At 38.9% G+C, this 15436-nt stretch overlaps 2 protein-coding genes and 1 long non-coding RNA gene across 3 annotated transcripts in view; all 3 read left to right on the forward strand.

Moving 5' to 3' along the window:
* Nucleotides 1–15436, forward strand: part of LOC144660554 (uncharacterized) — a 52632-nt gene that overhangs the window by 1533 nt on the left and 35663 nt on the right. The gene's annotated exons all lie outside the window — the stretch shown is intronic.
* On the forward strand, nucleotides 633–7556 carry LOC144660477 (uncharacterized). Its single transcript, XM_078521113.1, has 4 exons — nucleotides 633–840; nucleotides 1713–2381; nucleotides 2878–3423; nucleotides 6124–7556. Exons 1-4 carry the CDS (start codon nucleotides 648–650, stop codon nucleotides 6744–6746), a joined length of 2031 nt encoding a protein of 676 aa, XP_078377239.1. The 5' UTR covers nucleotides 633–647; the 3' UTR covers nucleotides 6747–7556.
* Nucleotides 9187–15436, forward strand: part of LOC144660994 (uncharacterized) — a 41913-nt gene continuing 35663 nt past the window's right edge. Inside the window, exons 1-5 of the mRNA XM_078521717.1 lie at nucleotides 9187–9396; nucleotides 10056–10430; nucleotides 11033–11374; nucleotides 12061–12606; nucleotides 12897–13430. Coding sequence (XP_078377843.1) covers nucleotides 9204–9396; nucleotides 10056–10430; nucleotides 11033–11374; nucleotides 12061–12606; nucleotides 12897–13430 — 1990 coding nt within the window. The 5' untranslated portion in view covers nucleotides 9187–9203. The remainder of the gene's footprint in view (nucleotides 9397–10055; nucleotides 10431–11032; nucleotides 11375–12060; nucleotides 12607–12896; nucleotides 13431–15436) is intronic.

The raw sequence follows: 15436 nt of genomic DNA on the forward strand, positions 1-15436 counted from the left end.
AGTTTGCCAGAACTGTGTACATTGTTGCAAACACATTTGCTATCTATCGTAATACATCTAAGGGTTTTCAGAGTAAATTGCAATTATAAACCGGGGCTAATAGTTGAAAAGAAATGATTTCAGTTTGGGACGTACGTTGTAGCTTTTGGTTGGCAACTAGGCCCACCAATTATGCTAGCATTTTGTTGGGCATAATTTTGGACACTTCCACAATTTGGCAAGTTACCCAAACTCGTGATCATAGTATCACGTAACAAGCTGAAGCAGTATTTATTCCACTGCGTTGTTGAATTGCAGATTGCTGACAAATAATAGATGAGATCCAATGGGCCTTAAACCAACAGAAAGTCTGGTCTGACCTAAATTTGCAGTGCATATGATGTGGGCACTAACTTTGACTACGGCTATTATGATCAAGTTTGTTTGCGGACTTGTTAACGAGCCAATACATGTACGCCTAGCGGACCTATCTTTATCCGAACTGTACTGAGATATAAAAACAAAAATTGAACTTTGTCGCATAAAAAGAATAGCAGAGAATTTGGCAAGTTACCCAAACTCGTGATTTCGGTATCACGTAACGAGCTGAAGCAGTATTCATTCCTCTGCGTTGTAGAATTTCGGATTGCTAAAACATCGCCATAATCATGGCTGTTCAAAAGCAAACTATGCCTTCATTTGCTTCCATAATTTCTGTTTTGTCCATTGTGTTCTACTGCGCTGGCTTTTTAAGAGTTGAGCTTGAGCTACACGAGCACAAGAAAAGAATAAACGTTCTTGAAAGCGTTGCGGAGGCCAAGCCGCCGTCAAACGATCCAGACATAATCAAGAATGCTCCTGGTAAGTTTGCCTCACATTACAAGCTAGAGATTACAAATTGTTACGATAATACAATACATTCATCAGAATAAAAGCTTGTTCCAATGAAAATGTCATGGAAATAGCAAAGAGTTAAAACAAATAATGAATGAACGTGTTTGATCTTTTTGTGTTATGCAGCCGCCACGAAAACGGAAGCTAGGGTTAGCAGGTCATGTTTTCTTCAATCCAATGCAAACGACTTGAAATGCAAATAGTGAATCGACTTTATGTAATGTAATGTATCATTTTTTATATTAGAAAATTTACAAAGGATATGTTCAACTCAGAAGTCCAATAGCAAAGCGCGCGATGTCTAAAAATAGAATGCAAATGATTATACCCCCACGAGACTCAGAAAACATCAACGTGTTCTGAGAGAAATAAAAGGAATCTAACCGAAGTTTTCGTTTTATGAAAGTGTTTTACGAAAGTGTTTGTACAAGTGGTCCTTTCATTATTTTAGGAACACTGGCTGTTTTAGAAAGTGTTTTAGGAAAATCTCCCGCAATTTCGGTTTGTTTGTCTGAGTCTTGTCTGTGACGTGATGTCACACGCGTTCTTTGCTATTACTATTTTTACAGGTAATAAAATGCCAATTATTTCCGTCTCAGCCATCTTGTGGGTTAAAGAGCAATAAATGCTTGCCTGGAGCAAGGATTCCTGCAGAGATGCCACAACGAACATAAACGCACGCCAGAAATTATATTTTTCTTCCTCACCCTCAAAGCTAAAGAAATTACTCTAAGAACTAATAAAAATTTTATAAAAGACACCAATCTGTAAAAGGATTATTTCTTTTTCTGCCTTTGTAAGTAGAAGTCGTTTCAAATCCGTTTTCATTTCCTTCGTAGGAATTCAGTCGCATAAGCTTAGACACAGCCGTTATGTTGAATCAATCAAGAACGAGTCGGAATCTAAAAGCACAGCGGAATCGATGATCAAAATCAACAAACTTTTATCAGAGGGGAGATTGCATCTCTGTCAGTCAAAGGGAGTCACGTGCTCGTCAGGTCCCCCAGGTCCTCCCGGTCCACCTGGACCAAGAGGACACAAAGGAGCCCGGCGACGAAGGGGACAGAAAGGAAGAACAGGAAACAAGGGAGATAAAGGCATTATGGGATCGCCAGGAAAGAGCGGCAAGCAAGGCATTGTGGGACCTGCAGGGATAAAGGGAGAAACTGGAACCAAAGGTGAGAAAGGAGACATAGGGCCCGCAGGCATGCCGGGAAGTAAAGGAGAACCTGGTGAATCGATTTCATCTCCTGCTGTTGTTGTTTCTCCTGTGACGTTGACAGTAAACGAAGGCGGATCAGCCTCGTTTCAGAGTTCAGCCAGCGGTAATCCTGAGCCTGCAGTAGTGTGGAGTAAACTGGACAATCAGTCAGAAATTACCCAATCAGCGGTTTCTGGTGGAAAGTTACAGCTGACTAAGGTGACAGAAAATGACTCAGGCGTGTATCAGTGTTCAGCAACAAACATCCTGGGGAATTCACGGGAAGTGGTGCGATTAGCAGTGAATGGTAAAACTCTGGTTATTGTAATTACATATTGACATAAACTTTTCAATGTGTCACACAGTTATACATGTACAGTGAGTCCTTGTAGTTATAGCAAACATGTTTAAAATTTTGAGGTATCTAATATTCACATTTGAGTAACAGAAAACATTTCCCGTTTAATTTAGTAAGCAACCCGTTCCTTTGGAAGTCGATTGGAAGCCAACAATACTTACCGGTTCTTCAATTTTCCTTCCATTTTAATCCTGAATAAGGGTTTTATACGTCTATTAACTAGAATCTTATTGTAAAAATGTCTTTTAACAACCGTAACAAGAAGAATGTTTCCTTTTACATTTTTAAAATGACATTAGGATACTACTACAGTGCCTTGAACTGCTTTCTTTAATTTTAGACTTCTTTATTTTAAAAAAATAGTCCTGCCTCCGGTTTGATTCCTCTAAAAGCAAAACCTAATTAAAAATCGCTTCATGAACTAAGTGTTTTTTATTGGTTGCAGTTTATCCTCGTGTTTCTCTTCATCCGGGACCTTCTAACGTCACTGAAGGAAGTAACATTACCCTACCAACCTGTCACGTGACCGGATACCCGGCGCCAGTGGTCACCTGGAGGAAGTCGTCTGGTCAGTTACCCCAGGGAAGGGCGCAGTATAACAACAGTGTCTTTCAAATTTCTGATGTCCGTGAAGTTGACTCTGACACATACTTCTGTTCAGCAGTCAACCTTTTAGGAAATGTTGAAAGGAAAACTCTGCTGGTTGTGATTTCACTTCCTGTGTTTACCGTCAAGCCACCTGGAAAAGTTTCTGTTGGTTTTGGCGACACTTTGACGTTAAACTGCAGCGCTACCGGTGATCCACAACCAGTTATTAGCTGGAAAAGACAAGGAGCAGCACTGCCCGTGGGGAGGAGTCACAGGACAAACGAGGCGCTTGTCATAAGAGATGTTAGAGAAGAGGATGCTGGGATCTATATCTGTGTGGCTACAAGTGCAGGAGTGTTTCATATCGAGACAATAAGTTATGTTGAAGTAAGAAAACTGAAAGGTAGGTTATAAATGGAATGATTACATTTGTTATTTCTATTCACCTAGCTAACTGATATTAGCAAGTATCACTATGCTCTTATAGTTTTTCTTATTAAAGAGACGACAATCTATAACGTATATTTTAACGAGTTGTACTAATAATAATAATAATAATTAACAATTAGATTATGAGCTCGAGATTTCTATCGTGTGATAGTTGATGAGGGCGAAGCCCGAATCAACTATCACACATAGAAATCGAGAGCGAATAATCTAATTGTTTTAGTATAAATCTACTAGACGTTCAAAACTTAACAACAAAACAGGTTCTCGTTTTTATTAAATAATGATGCAAATAAGTCACACAACACGCGGATAATTGACAACTTCACCACATTGCATTGGCTTCTGTGTGCGCGTTTGCATTTCATTCACGATTTATTGAAACCGTTATATGCCCGAAACTGAAGGAAAAGCCAAGTTTTTTATTGTAAAATGACGATTGAAAGATGTACTGGCGTACAAGGGCCCTTGGAAGTCAAGTTTTTTTAAAATTCGAAAGCGTAAAAGATAAAAAAAAAGTTAAGCGAGTTGTTCGCAAGGAAGAAACCACATTGCACTGTTTAGCTTCTGTGTGCGCCTTTGCATTTCATTCACGATTTATTTAAACCGTCGTTTGCTCGAAATTGAACTAAAAGCCGGATTTTCATTGTAAAATGACAATTTAAAGATAGACTGACTTACAAAGGCCCTTAGGAAGTCAAGTTGTGTTATATGTAGGAAACTTGAACGATAAGAAATTTATGAAAAGTTGAACGATTCGCCCGCAACCTTGAATTCGCATTCAATTTTGTTGTTTTATTTAAGTCTTATTGATGCATTAAAAAACTTGCAGGTCGAATCTGTTTAGCCTTTCTTTAACTGCTCCTTGATGGGACGATGAAACTGTGTTAGTTTGCCAGACATTTTAAACTTTATTTCCACAAAATGTCTCGGTGAAACGCATCTCTGAATGTTATAAAATTATAGATTCGCCCGCTTTTAAAAGCGTAAACGAATATTAATTGCTTTTCTTACCGTGTAAAATCTTCATTACATATTTCGGTACAGTCTTTATCTTCTCCAACATCGGCTGGAATAGTAAATAATCCAAGTCCTTCTTTACGGTCAATTTAAAAGCCAGAAAAGCGAAAAAGCGGCGACCATTCTGTTGACAACCGCACGCTGTTTCGCTACTCACCTTCTACAACAGAATAGAAGGTGAGTAGCGTAGCCAATCAGAGAACAGCATTCGTGATAGAACGCTAGTAGATTTATACTAATAATCGATATTTTAACAGGGTGACCCCTTCAGTCGCAGGACTGGTATCAACGGGGGCCCTGTGTAAAATAAAACAAATTTAAAGTAAAAGAGATTATGTACTGGTCCTCTTGTGTAGCAGTTGTAACAGTCTTGTGTAACAGTATTGGGGAAAAAGACCTCACACGTCTTATACAAACTGAGTGTAAATGTGACATATGCAGGTAGCCGATATACATTTTTAAATTTTAAATGTTTAATTCTTAACTGTAATTTTTATCTTTCACCTACTTTTATTATAAAATTTTATATTCTATTGTCATTTATTTATTTATTCATTTATTTATCTATTTATCTATGTAGTACGGTTCTTTTTTTTTCTTCTTAGAATTTTAGTGTTAATATTTTAACTTAAAATAGCTTAGATATATAATAATGTAAATAGTGTCCACAATTAGTTTTTTAAGCTAAATACCTCACACACTTTAATAAAGTATTTCATTCATTGCTATTGTTTTTTGGGTTAAGGGCATTGTTCCTGTTGTTTGTTCTGTTGTTTTGTCGTAGGCTAGCGAGCTGTTCATGTGAGAGTTTGTGGGGCCTTACGTGAGCTGCTACCCTGAGCCAACTTAATTTAGACCTTTTTTAAATAATGAACTTTATTAACAGACATCAGTTACAAACAAATAACAAAGAATTTAAAACGACGTTTCTATGTCAACTAAATTACCAACTGAACAAAATAACTTACTTCACAATACTGTACTCGTCTCACTATTAAGTGTATTTAGATAATTTAGGCGTGTATAGTATCGCGGCATATTTTTACGAGATTTTGACAAGCACGCAGGTAGAATTTTTTTTCGTATTTTGTTCCGTCGCTACGCAGCTTACCTCGATACGAAATATATTTTCTTCCAACTAGCCGCCATGAAAATGCGGTATTGTCATTGTATTTTCGTTTCAAAACATAAACGGTGTCTTAAACTCGCATTGACCACTTTTGGTCGATAGGTCAAGGCGTTGAATTAGAAATCCATACAGCAACGGAAGTGTTAAAAAGCTAGACGAGTAGTAAGCTTTTGATCAGTTGGACTTTTCTTGTTTTTACAATGTTCGTTCCCCAGTTACCAGCGATCACCCTTTACTTTCTCACGTCAAAATCAAAAGGAGAGAAAACGATGGGAAAGGGAAAAAAAGAGGGAGTGCCACTGACCAGGAGTCCAAGGTGGGGTCACAAGAAAAAGGAAGGGGCTGATTGAAGTTTCTCTGTCCTTAATTAGCAGTAGTGCAAGTTAACTACACTGAGACACAAGTAACACACAAGACACAAGTAACATTAACAGCTCTCTGAAAAATTATAATAGAGCCTTGTTAAACTGACAAGCTAATTTAAAGCAAGCACTTCTCTTTTTTCAGATTGTTTAGATCTGCTCAAATCAGGCCACACTCAAAGTGGATTGTACTCTGTCAACCCAGACGGCAGAGGACACTTTACTGTCTACTGTGACATGCGCACTGACGGTGGAGGCTGGACAGTGTTTCAGCGAAGACAGGATGGCTCGGTAGACTTCTATCGGGAATGGAACGACTACAAAGCAGGCTTTGGTCAGCTGACTACTGAGTTCTGGTTAGGAAACGACAAAATCCACCGACTGACAGCCTCTAGACCGAGCTCTCTGCGAGTGGAGCTGGAGGACTGGAGCGGAGGTAAAGCGTATGCTAAATATGGCATGTTCAGCATTGGTGATGAGCAGGCGCAGTATCGACTTGAAGTGGGTTCATATTCAGGTACAGCGGGAGATTCATTAGCATGGCATAACAACATGGCGTTTAGCACAAAAGACAGAGATAATGACAGAGATGGTGGAAACTGTGCTGTAAGATGGACAGCCGCCTGGTGGTACAAACATTGCGCCTACTCCAATCTAAACGGACAATACCTGGGAAACAAAAATGGTCACCGAGGAGCCGTGTGGTACAACTTCAGAAGTCATCTTTCTCTCAAATTTACTGAAATGAAACTGAGGCCGACGTCGTAGAAAGAATGCTAGTAACAGGTTTAATCCTGTTAGTGACGTAAATACCAACATGTCACCAAGCTTCGCTCATCATCACCATTACAAACAATTATTGAAGGGACTGTGTAACGGATTTTAGCCAAATTAAGGCATGGGAAATGTCCAAAATATTCAGTGTAATATATTAAAATAACCGCTTAACAGTGAAAGAACATTTTTAGAACACAGCAAATAAAAAAGCAGGTACGGATATCTAAAAGTGAAGAAGTTTGAAACGGAACAGTTTGCAAAGCTAATCTTGTTTGCTTGTAAATTTACATTATATCGCCCAGGAGACACATTTGGTTGTAATGAAGCTATGGTTTAGTCTTTTAGATCCATAGAAGTAATTTCTTTACAAACATTTAGTTTCATAGCGAGTATTTTGCAAAATTTAATAAAATAAACTTAACTCAGCCGTAACACAGTCCCTTTAAGTATTTAATTAATTTGGATAACGTAGACGGATTTCTTGTATTTCTGTATTTTTTGAGAACAGTTTCCTCTGTAATCATACACCTTATTCTAAAATGGCGGAAAATACATTAATATTTTAATTGTCTTCATGATAATTGGCCCTCATGGCCTCGATCGCATCTGAAGAATTTGAAAGAATCTTCGGCTTAAAACGAGGCCATGAGGGACAATATGTAGACAACAGAATAATGTATTTTCCGCCATTTTGGAAAAATGTGTATTCGTAAGTGTGGTTCGTTCTCACTTATGTCCAGGATTGAACGCAAGTATTATTTAATGTGTACTTCATATTTGACATGTGTTATTTTACATTTCCATATAATTGACCAAGCGTGAGGTCAAGATGGCAGGATTTTGGCCAGTTTTTTTTTTGCGTGTTTTTATGGACCGAGACGAAGTCGAGGTCCATAAACACGCAGAAAATGAACGAGGCCAACATCCTGCCATCTTGACCGAACAAGCTTGGTCAATAAAAGATTTATTAATTATTTGACTTTAGGTCATCGTTACTTGATTAAAAATATGAAACAAACAGGGGTAATTAACATTATGAAAAATCGCATTTTACTAACTTGACATTTCGTATACATTTTCAAAGGTACAACCGTTACAAATTTTTGACAACTATTTTTACAACCATCTTGACAACTATCTTTACCTTATCTTTTTCCTATGGAACAGGCAAATCAATGTAATCTGTACCGTATCACTGGCAAACAACCGTTTGACTCAAATTCCAATCGCTTGAATGTTACAAGACCTTATACATCGTCAAAAATAACTAATTAATAGGGAAAACGCACACGTTGATTTTTACAAATATCCGTTGTGTAAATACGCGAATAGAAAATTGTGTAGACATGATAGAAATAAATTTTTAGTTTCTATGCTTGGATAAAGTAAATTTAATTTGACAATATCTGAAGTCTGGATCATAAGTTGATATTTTTGTGAGCAGTATCTGGCTTTTCTCCTGTAATGAGACTGAGTTGGGTGCTTCGCTAAAAACTCAGGAAAAGTCCGCTTGTATAGAATGAGCTAGAATGGTCCTGATTCAAACGCTGATCTAAAACGAGGGCGCTAAAAAGGAAGTTTAGCGCCCTGTCTAAACGCAGCATTTCTGGTATTTTAAGTTTCTACGACGCATATATTTGGATAAAAAACGATATGCTGCTGATGTATCGCTGATTTAAAGCTCGGGGGATCCTATATGGAAGGGACAGGGATGCTCATCGGAAAATTTGAAAAGAACCCCTAAAAGGTACCAATCTGGGTGTGGTTCAAGGCTTTCTTAACCCCTAAAAGATACCAAAAAACTAAGAATAGAATTTATATTTGTATATTTCTTCGTGTGCAGCCCTAAACAAGACCAATATGGGCTAAAGTATTGGCGTTTCGCCCGGCTGGGGGAAGAAGGCATTTCTAGAAAATAAAGTAATCATAAAAGTTGAATGGATTAAAATGAAGTCTAATACCAAAATGTTAAACGTGAGGCATTGTGAAAATCAAATATAAAGTTTATAGATTTATAGTTTTAGATGTTGTCAATAAATTCCATTTTTTATAAAGTTTTCATGTGTCACGGTTTTTTCCTTAGACGTTGTAGGCGCATGTGCAAGAAAAAGCATTTAGCTATTTTATTTTGCAAGTAGAATAAAATGCCAGTTTTACCAGCATAAGCGGGAAGGGCCTATTGGCAACCAGTGATTTGGGCATTGACTTTGACTACAGCTATATAATGTCGATCAAGTCGTTTGCTGACTGGTAAAAAGTCAATACATGTACGCCTAGCGGACCTATCTTTATCAGAACTATACTGAGAAACAACTTTGTCTTTCATGACATGAATAGCGGAATATTTGGCACGCTACCCAAACTCGTGATCATAGTATCACGTAACAAGCTAAAGCAGTACTCATTCCTCTGCGTTGAATTGCGGATTGCTAAAACATCACCATAATCATGGCTGTTCAAAAGCAAACTATGCCTTCATTTGCTTCCATAATTTCTGTTTTGTCCATTGTGTTTTACTGCGCGGGCTTTTTAAGAGTTGAGCTTGAGTTACACGAGCACAAGAAAAGAATAAACGCTCTTGAAAGCGTTGCGGAGGCCAAGCCGCCGTCAAACGATCCAGACATAATCAAGAATGCTCCTGGTAAGTTTGTCTTACATTACAAGCTAGAGTTTACAAGTTGTTTAATAGAATAATACAATATTCGAATAAAAGCTTTTTCTAATAAAAATGCCTTGGAAATAGCAAAGAGTGAAAACAAATTATGAATGAACGTGTTTGTTCTCTTTGTGTTATGAAGCCGCCACGAAAACCGAAGCTAGGGTTAGCAGGTCATGTTTTCTTCAATCCAATGCATGCAAACAACTTCAAACGCAAATAGTGAATCGACCTAATTTTGCTTAAATTAAACTCTGACTAACAGCTGAGAATAATAATAAAACAGTTTTTACATAAGAAAATTGCAACGGATATATTGTCTACTCAGAAGTGCAATAACTGTTTTCATTGTTTATAGAGATTACAGCTAATAAAATGCCAATTATTTCCGTCTCAGCCATCTTGTGGGTTAAAGAGCAATAAATGCTGGCCTGGAGCAAACATTCCTGCAGAGATGCCAAAACGAACATAAACACACCCGAGAAATTATTGTTCTCTTCCTCACTTTCAAAAACAGAGAAACTACTCTGAGGTCTCTAACTATTTAAATTTTAAAGACACCAATCTGTAAAAAAGGATTACTCTTTCTTTTTTTGCCTTAATAAGAAGAGGTGGCTTAAAATCCGCTTTTATTTTCTTCGTAGGAATTCAGTCCTATAAACATAGACACAGCCGTCATGTTGAGTCAACAAAAAACGATTCAGAAGCAAAAAGCACAACAGAATCGATGATCAAAATCAACAAACTTTTATCAGAGGGCAGACTACATCTCTGTCAGTCAAAGGGTGTCACTTGCTCGTCAGGTCCCCCAGGCCCTCCCGGTCGACCTGGACCAAGAGGACACAAAGGAGCCCGGGGACGAAGAGGACAGAAAGGAAGAACTGGAAACAAGGGAGATAAAGGCATTATGGGATCGCCAGGAAAGAGCGGCAAGCAAGGCATTGTGGGACCTGCGGGGATAAAGGGAGAGACTGGACTCAAAGGCGAGAAAGGAGACATAGGACCCGCAGGCATGCCGGGTAGGCATAAATAGATTGTGCTCGGCAACTTTTGAGCAACTTTTAGCGTTTTGAGCAACTTTTTGTAGTACCAGCAACCTAGGGCAACTTTTGCCTTCCTTGGCATCTTTTGAGCAACAAATTGATATAAAACCGATCCAAACCATAAAAGGTCGTTTGATTATGAAGGATTTTATTAAAACTGGTTTTATCAAAACTGATTTTATTAAAACTAAGGATATACAATAAAATGAGAACAGAATACACTTGCTTTACGCCCACGAAATCTGAACAGCGGCTTTCTATCTAACGGGCGCTTAAATCCAGCGGTTACTCGCTGCAACATAGAGCCTGCCGCCGGCCATCTTGGTATTTGCTAAAGTGCGAGTCACTTATGGCATCGCAATCAGATGAAATTTTAGACGAGGAAAATGGAAATAATTCAGACATTGACCCTATTGAGGTTGCCATAGACGCTGGGGCAACTCTTAGTAAACCTGCAAGCGCTTCAATTTCTAGAAAACGCAAAATTCACTCTAGAGAGCAAGCAACTTTTCTAAATTTTAGTGGCAACTTTTTGATATTTGAGCAACTTTAGAGCAACTTTTGGGTATATTGTGAAGCAACTTTTCCTGAATTTACCGGCACAATCTATTCGTGCCTAATGCCGGGAAGTAAAGGAGAACCTGGTGAATCGATTTCATCTCCTGCTGTTGTTGTTTCTCCCGTGACGTTGACAGTGAACGAAGGTGGATCAGCCTCGTTTCAGTGTTCAGCCAGCGGTAATCCTGAGCCTGCAGTAGTGTGGAGTAAACTGGACAATCAGTCAGAAATCACTCAGTCAGAAGTTTCAAGAGGAAAGTTGCAGTTGACTAAAGTGACAGGAAATGACTCGGGCGTGTATCAGTGTTCAGCAACAAACATCCTGGGGAATTCACGGGAAGTGGTGCGATTAGCAGTAAATGGTAAAATTTTGGTTATTGTAGTTTACTGTAGCCTGCGTAGCAGGCGTCTGTGTAGTTTTTAGCGCGCGTAAAAGAGTGCGCGATCGCGAGAAGGCCGCGCGAGGAAAAAATCGAGGAGACGCCGTCTTCTCGATTTTTTCCTCGCGTGGCCCTCTCGCGCCTTTCGCGTTTCTCTCATACGCGCGCTAGAAACTAACGACGCCTGCCACGCAGGCTAAGTTTACTGTAATAAACTTTACAATGTGTCACACAGTTAAATCGTGAGTCCTTGTAGTTATAGCAAACATGTTTAAAATTTTGAGATTACCCATATTCACATTCGAGTAACACAAAGCATTTCCCGTTTTCTTTAGGAAGCAGCCCGTTACTTTGGAAGTCGATTGGAAGCAAACACTATTTACCAGTTCTTCAATTTGCCTCCCATTTTAATCCTGAATAAGGGTTTTATACGTCTATTAACTAAAATCTTATTGTAAAAATGTCTTTTAACAACCGTAACAGGAAGAATGTTTCCTTTTACATTTTTAAAATGACATAAGGATACTACTACAGTGCCTTGAAGTGCTTTCTTTACTTTAAGACTTCTTCATTTTAAAAAAATAGTCCTGCCTCCGGTTTGATTCCTCTAAAAGCAAAACTTAATTTAAAATCAATTCATAAACTAAGTGTTATTTACTTGGTTGCAGTTCATCCTCGCGTTTCTCTTCATCCGGGACCTTATCACGTCATTCAAGGAAGTAACGTCACCCCTCCAACCTGTCACGTGACTGGATACCCGACGCCAGTGGTCACCTGGAGGAAGTCGTCTGGTCAGTTACCCCAGGGGAGGGCGCAGTATAACAACAGTGTCTTACAAATTTCTGATGTCCGTAAAGTTGACTCTGACACATACTTCTGTTCAGCAGTCAACCTTTTAGGAAATGTTGAAACAAAAACTCTACTAGTTGTGATTTCACTTCCTGTGTTTACCGTTAAGCCACCTGGAAAAGTTACTGTTGGTTTTGGCGACACTTTGACGTTAAACTGCAGCGCTACCGGTGATCCACGACCAGTCATCAGCTGGGAAAGACAAGGAGCAGCACTGCCCGTGGGGAGGAGTCACAGGACAAACGAGGCGCTTATCATAAGAGATGTTAAAGAAGATGATGCTGGGATCTATGTCTGTGTGGCTACAAGTGCAGGAGTGTTTCATATCGAGGCAATAAGTTATGTTGAAGTAAGAAAACTGAAAGGTAAGTTATAAATGGAATTATTACATTTGTCAAAAAGAGATTATTAGATTGATTTCAGGAATGCCGCAATTTGTTAGTACTATTCACTTTATAATTATTGTAGCACAACTTAATTATTAAAGTAAAGCGCGTCTACTATTTGCCCATAGGTGGACGAAGTAAAGTGTGTTGTTGATGTAACACACAAAACACAAGTAACCTTAAAAGCTCTCTAAAAAATTCTAATAGAGCCTTGTTTAACTGACAAGCGAAGTAAAAGCTAGCGCTTCTCTTTTTGTCAGATTGTTCAGATCTCCTCAAATCAGGCCACACTCAAAGTGGATTGTACTCTGTCAACCCAGACGGTAGAGGACACTTTACTGTCTACTGTAACATGCGCACTGACGGTGGAGGCTGGACCGTCTTTCAGCGAAGACAGGATGGCTCGGTAGACTTCTATCGGGGATGGAACGACTACAAAGCAGGCTTTGGTCAGCTGACTGCTGAGTTCTGGTTAGGAAACGATAAGATCCACCGACTGACGGCCTCTAGACCCAGCTCTCTACGAGTGGAGCTGGAGGACTGGAACGGCGTTAGAGTGTATGCCAAATATGACAAGTTCAACATCGGTGATGAGCAGGCGCTGTATCGACTTGAAGTGGGTTCATATTCAGGTACAGCGGGAGATGCGTTAGCATATCATAATAGCATGGCGTTTAGTACAAAAGACAGAGATAATGACAGATGGAGCAGTATCAACTGTGCTGCTACATACAACACAGGCGCCTGGTGGTACAAGAGTTGCTACCTCTCCAATCTAAACGGACAATACCTGGGAGACAAAAGTGATAAGCGAGGAGCCTTGTGGAACCAGTTCAGAAGTCATCTTTCCCTCAAATTTACTGAAATGAAACTGAGGCCGTCATCGTAGAAAGAATACCAGTAACAGATTTAATCCTGTTAGTAACGTAAATACCAACATGTCACTGATCTTCGCCCATCAAAGGTCATCAAAGCTTTCCATACTTGGCCCATTACAAACAATGATAAAGTTTTTTAAAAATTAATTTGGAAAACGTAAACGGAATGCTTGTATGTATGCATTTTAATAGAACTGTTTCCTTTGTAATAATACACCTTATTCTAAAATGGCGGAAAATACATTTTTATTTTAATTGTCTTTGTGTTTATTGGCCCTCATTGCGATCGCATATGCAGAATTTAAAAGAATCTTTTGCTTAAAACGAGGTCACGAGGGACAGTATGTAGACAAAAAAATAATGTATTTTCCGCCATTTTGGAAAAAGATTTAGTCGTAAGTGTGGTCCGTTTTAGCGAATAGCAGAGGAATTTATAGTATTGACCACTGTTGACAACTTTTTTACAGCTGATAGCCTGGGTACCAGCCTCTTATCTTTCCCAGAGCGCGAGCTTCACGCACCTCTCGCGCTCTCGGAAAGAAAACGATTGACAGTGATTGGTACCCAGGGCTACCTCGCTGTGCTCTTAGTCTTAGTTAGTATGTGTTGTTGTAATTTGTTCCATTTATATTATTTTAATTTAATCCGTTCCGCTTTGATTTGGCCTGCAAAGTCATAAGATTTAAAAGTATAGCTTACTACATCTATTTTTCTTCGGAACAGGCAAATAAATGTAACCTTAGCCTGAGTGACTGGCGGGATTCGCGTCCGAGTCCGAGTGCGAGTGCTTTGTTTATGGCGAACGGCAGAGAGACGCGTACCACTGGCAAACATAACCGTTTGACTCAAATTCCAATCGGTTGAATGTTACAACGTCAAAAATAACTAGTTAATAGGGAAAACTCAAACGTTGATCATTACAAATATCTGTCATGGTAAATCTACATCTATCTACATCTACATATAATTAGGTCGGTAAAAATCTTAGGATATCACACCAACCGTTAAAAACTAAAATGAATGTTAAAAATGTTAAAAACTAAATAAAACTAATACAATAAAATATTAAAAACTATTAACTAACTTAGATTTAAAACTATTTACAGACGTTATATTTACAATATCATCTGGAAGGGAGTTCCATTCACAGATTGTTCGTGGGAAGAAAGAAAATTTAAAAACATCTTTCTTTGACCTAGGAACTAAAAATTTAAAATCGTGGCTCCCACGGGTTCTTCTTTCGTAATTTGGTTTAAGATGGGCAGCTACTGAGAAATCGGTCAGGTTGTGGGAGAGTTTATACATAAAAGATAGTCTAGCGATTTTCCGTCTGGTGGCTAGGGTTTCCCAATTAAGTTCCTGAAGCATATCTGTCACGCTTGCATAGGGGTTGTAGTTGCCCGCGCAGAATCGCGCTGCCTTTCTCTGAATTCTTTCCAGCTTTTGAATATCCTTCTCGTAGTGGGGATCCCATGCGGCACTTGCATATTCGAGGGTTGGTCGGACTAAAGTCTTATACGCCGTTTCTCTTACCGATCTTGGACACTTAAATACGTGAATAGAAAATTTTGTAGACATGATAGAGATATAATTTTTTTTTAAAGTAAATTTAACTTGACAATATCTGAAGTCTGGATCATTAGTTGATATTTTTGTGAGCAGTATCTGGCTTTTCTCCTGTAATGAAACTGAGTTGGGTGCTTCGCCACTTGTATAGAATGAGCTAGAATGGTCCTGATTCAAACGCTGATCTAATACGAGGGCGCTAAAAAGGAAGTTTAGCGCTCTGTCTAAACGCAGCACTTTTAAGATTCCACGACGCATTCATTTGGTTAAAAAACGATATGCTGTTGATGTATCGCTGAGTTAAAGCCCGGGGGAACTCCTAAGGGTTAGGATGAGACAGAGATGCTCGTCGAAAATTTTGAAAA

The sequence above is a fragment of the Oculina patagonica genome, chromosome 7 (assembly GCF_052425735.1).
Source record: "Oculina patagonica isolate OP01 chromosome 7, crgOcupat, whole genome shotgun sequence".
NCBI classification, from domain to species: Eukaryota; Metazoa; Cnidaria; class Anthozoa; order Scleractinia; family Oculinidae; genus Oculina; species Oculina patagonica.

Coding starts and splice junctions, on each gene's coding strand:
- LOC144660477 (XM_078521113.1), top strand. CDS start 648: ATGGCTGTTCAAAAGCAAACTATGCCTTCATTTGCTTCCATAATTTCT. Junction 841..1,712: donor CATAATCAAGAATGCTCCTG/GTAAGTTTGCCT, acceptor TTTCCTTCGTAG/GAATTCAGTCGCATAAGCTT. Junction 2,382..2,877: donor GGTGCGATTAGCAGTGAATG/GTAAAACTCTGG, acceptor TATTGGTTGCAG/TTTATCCTCGTGTTTCTCTT.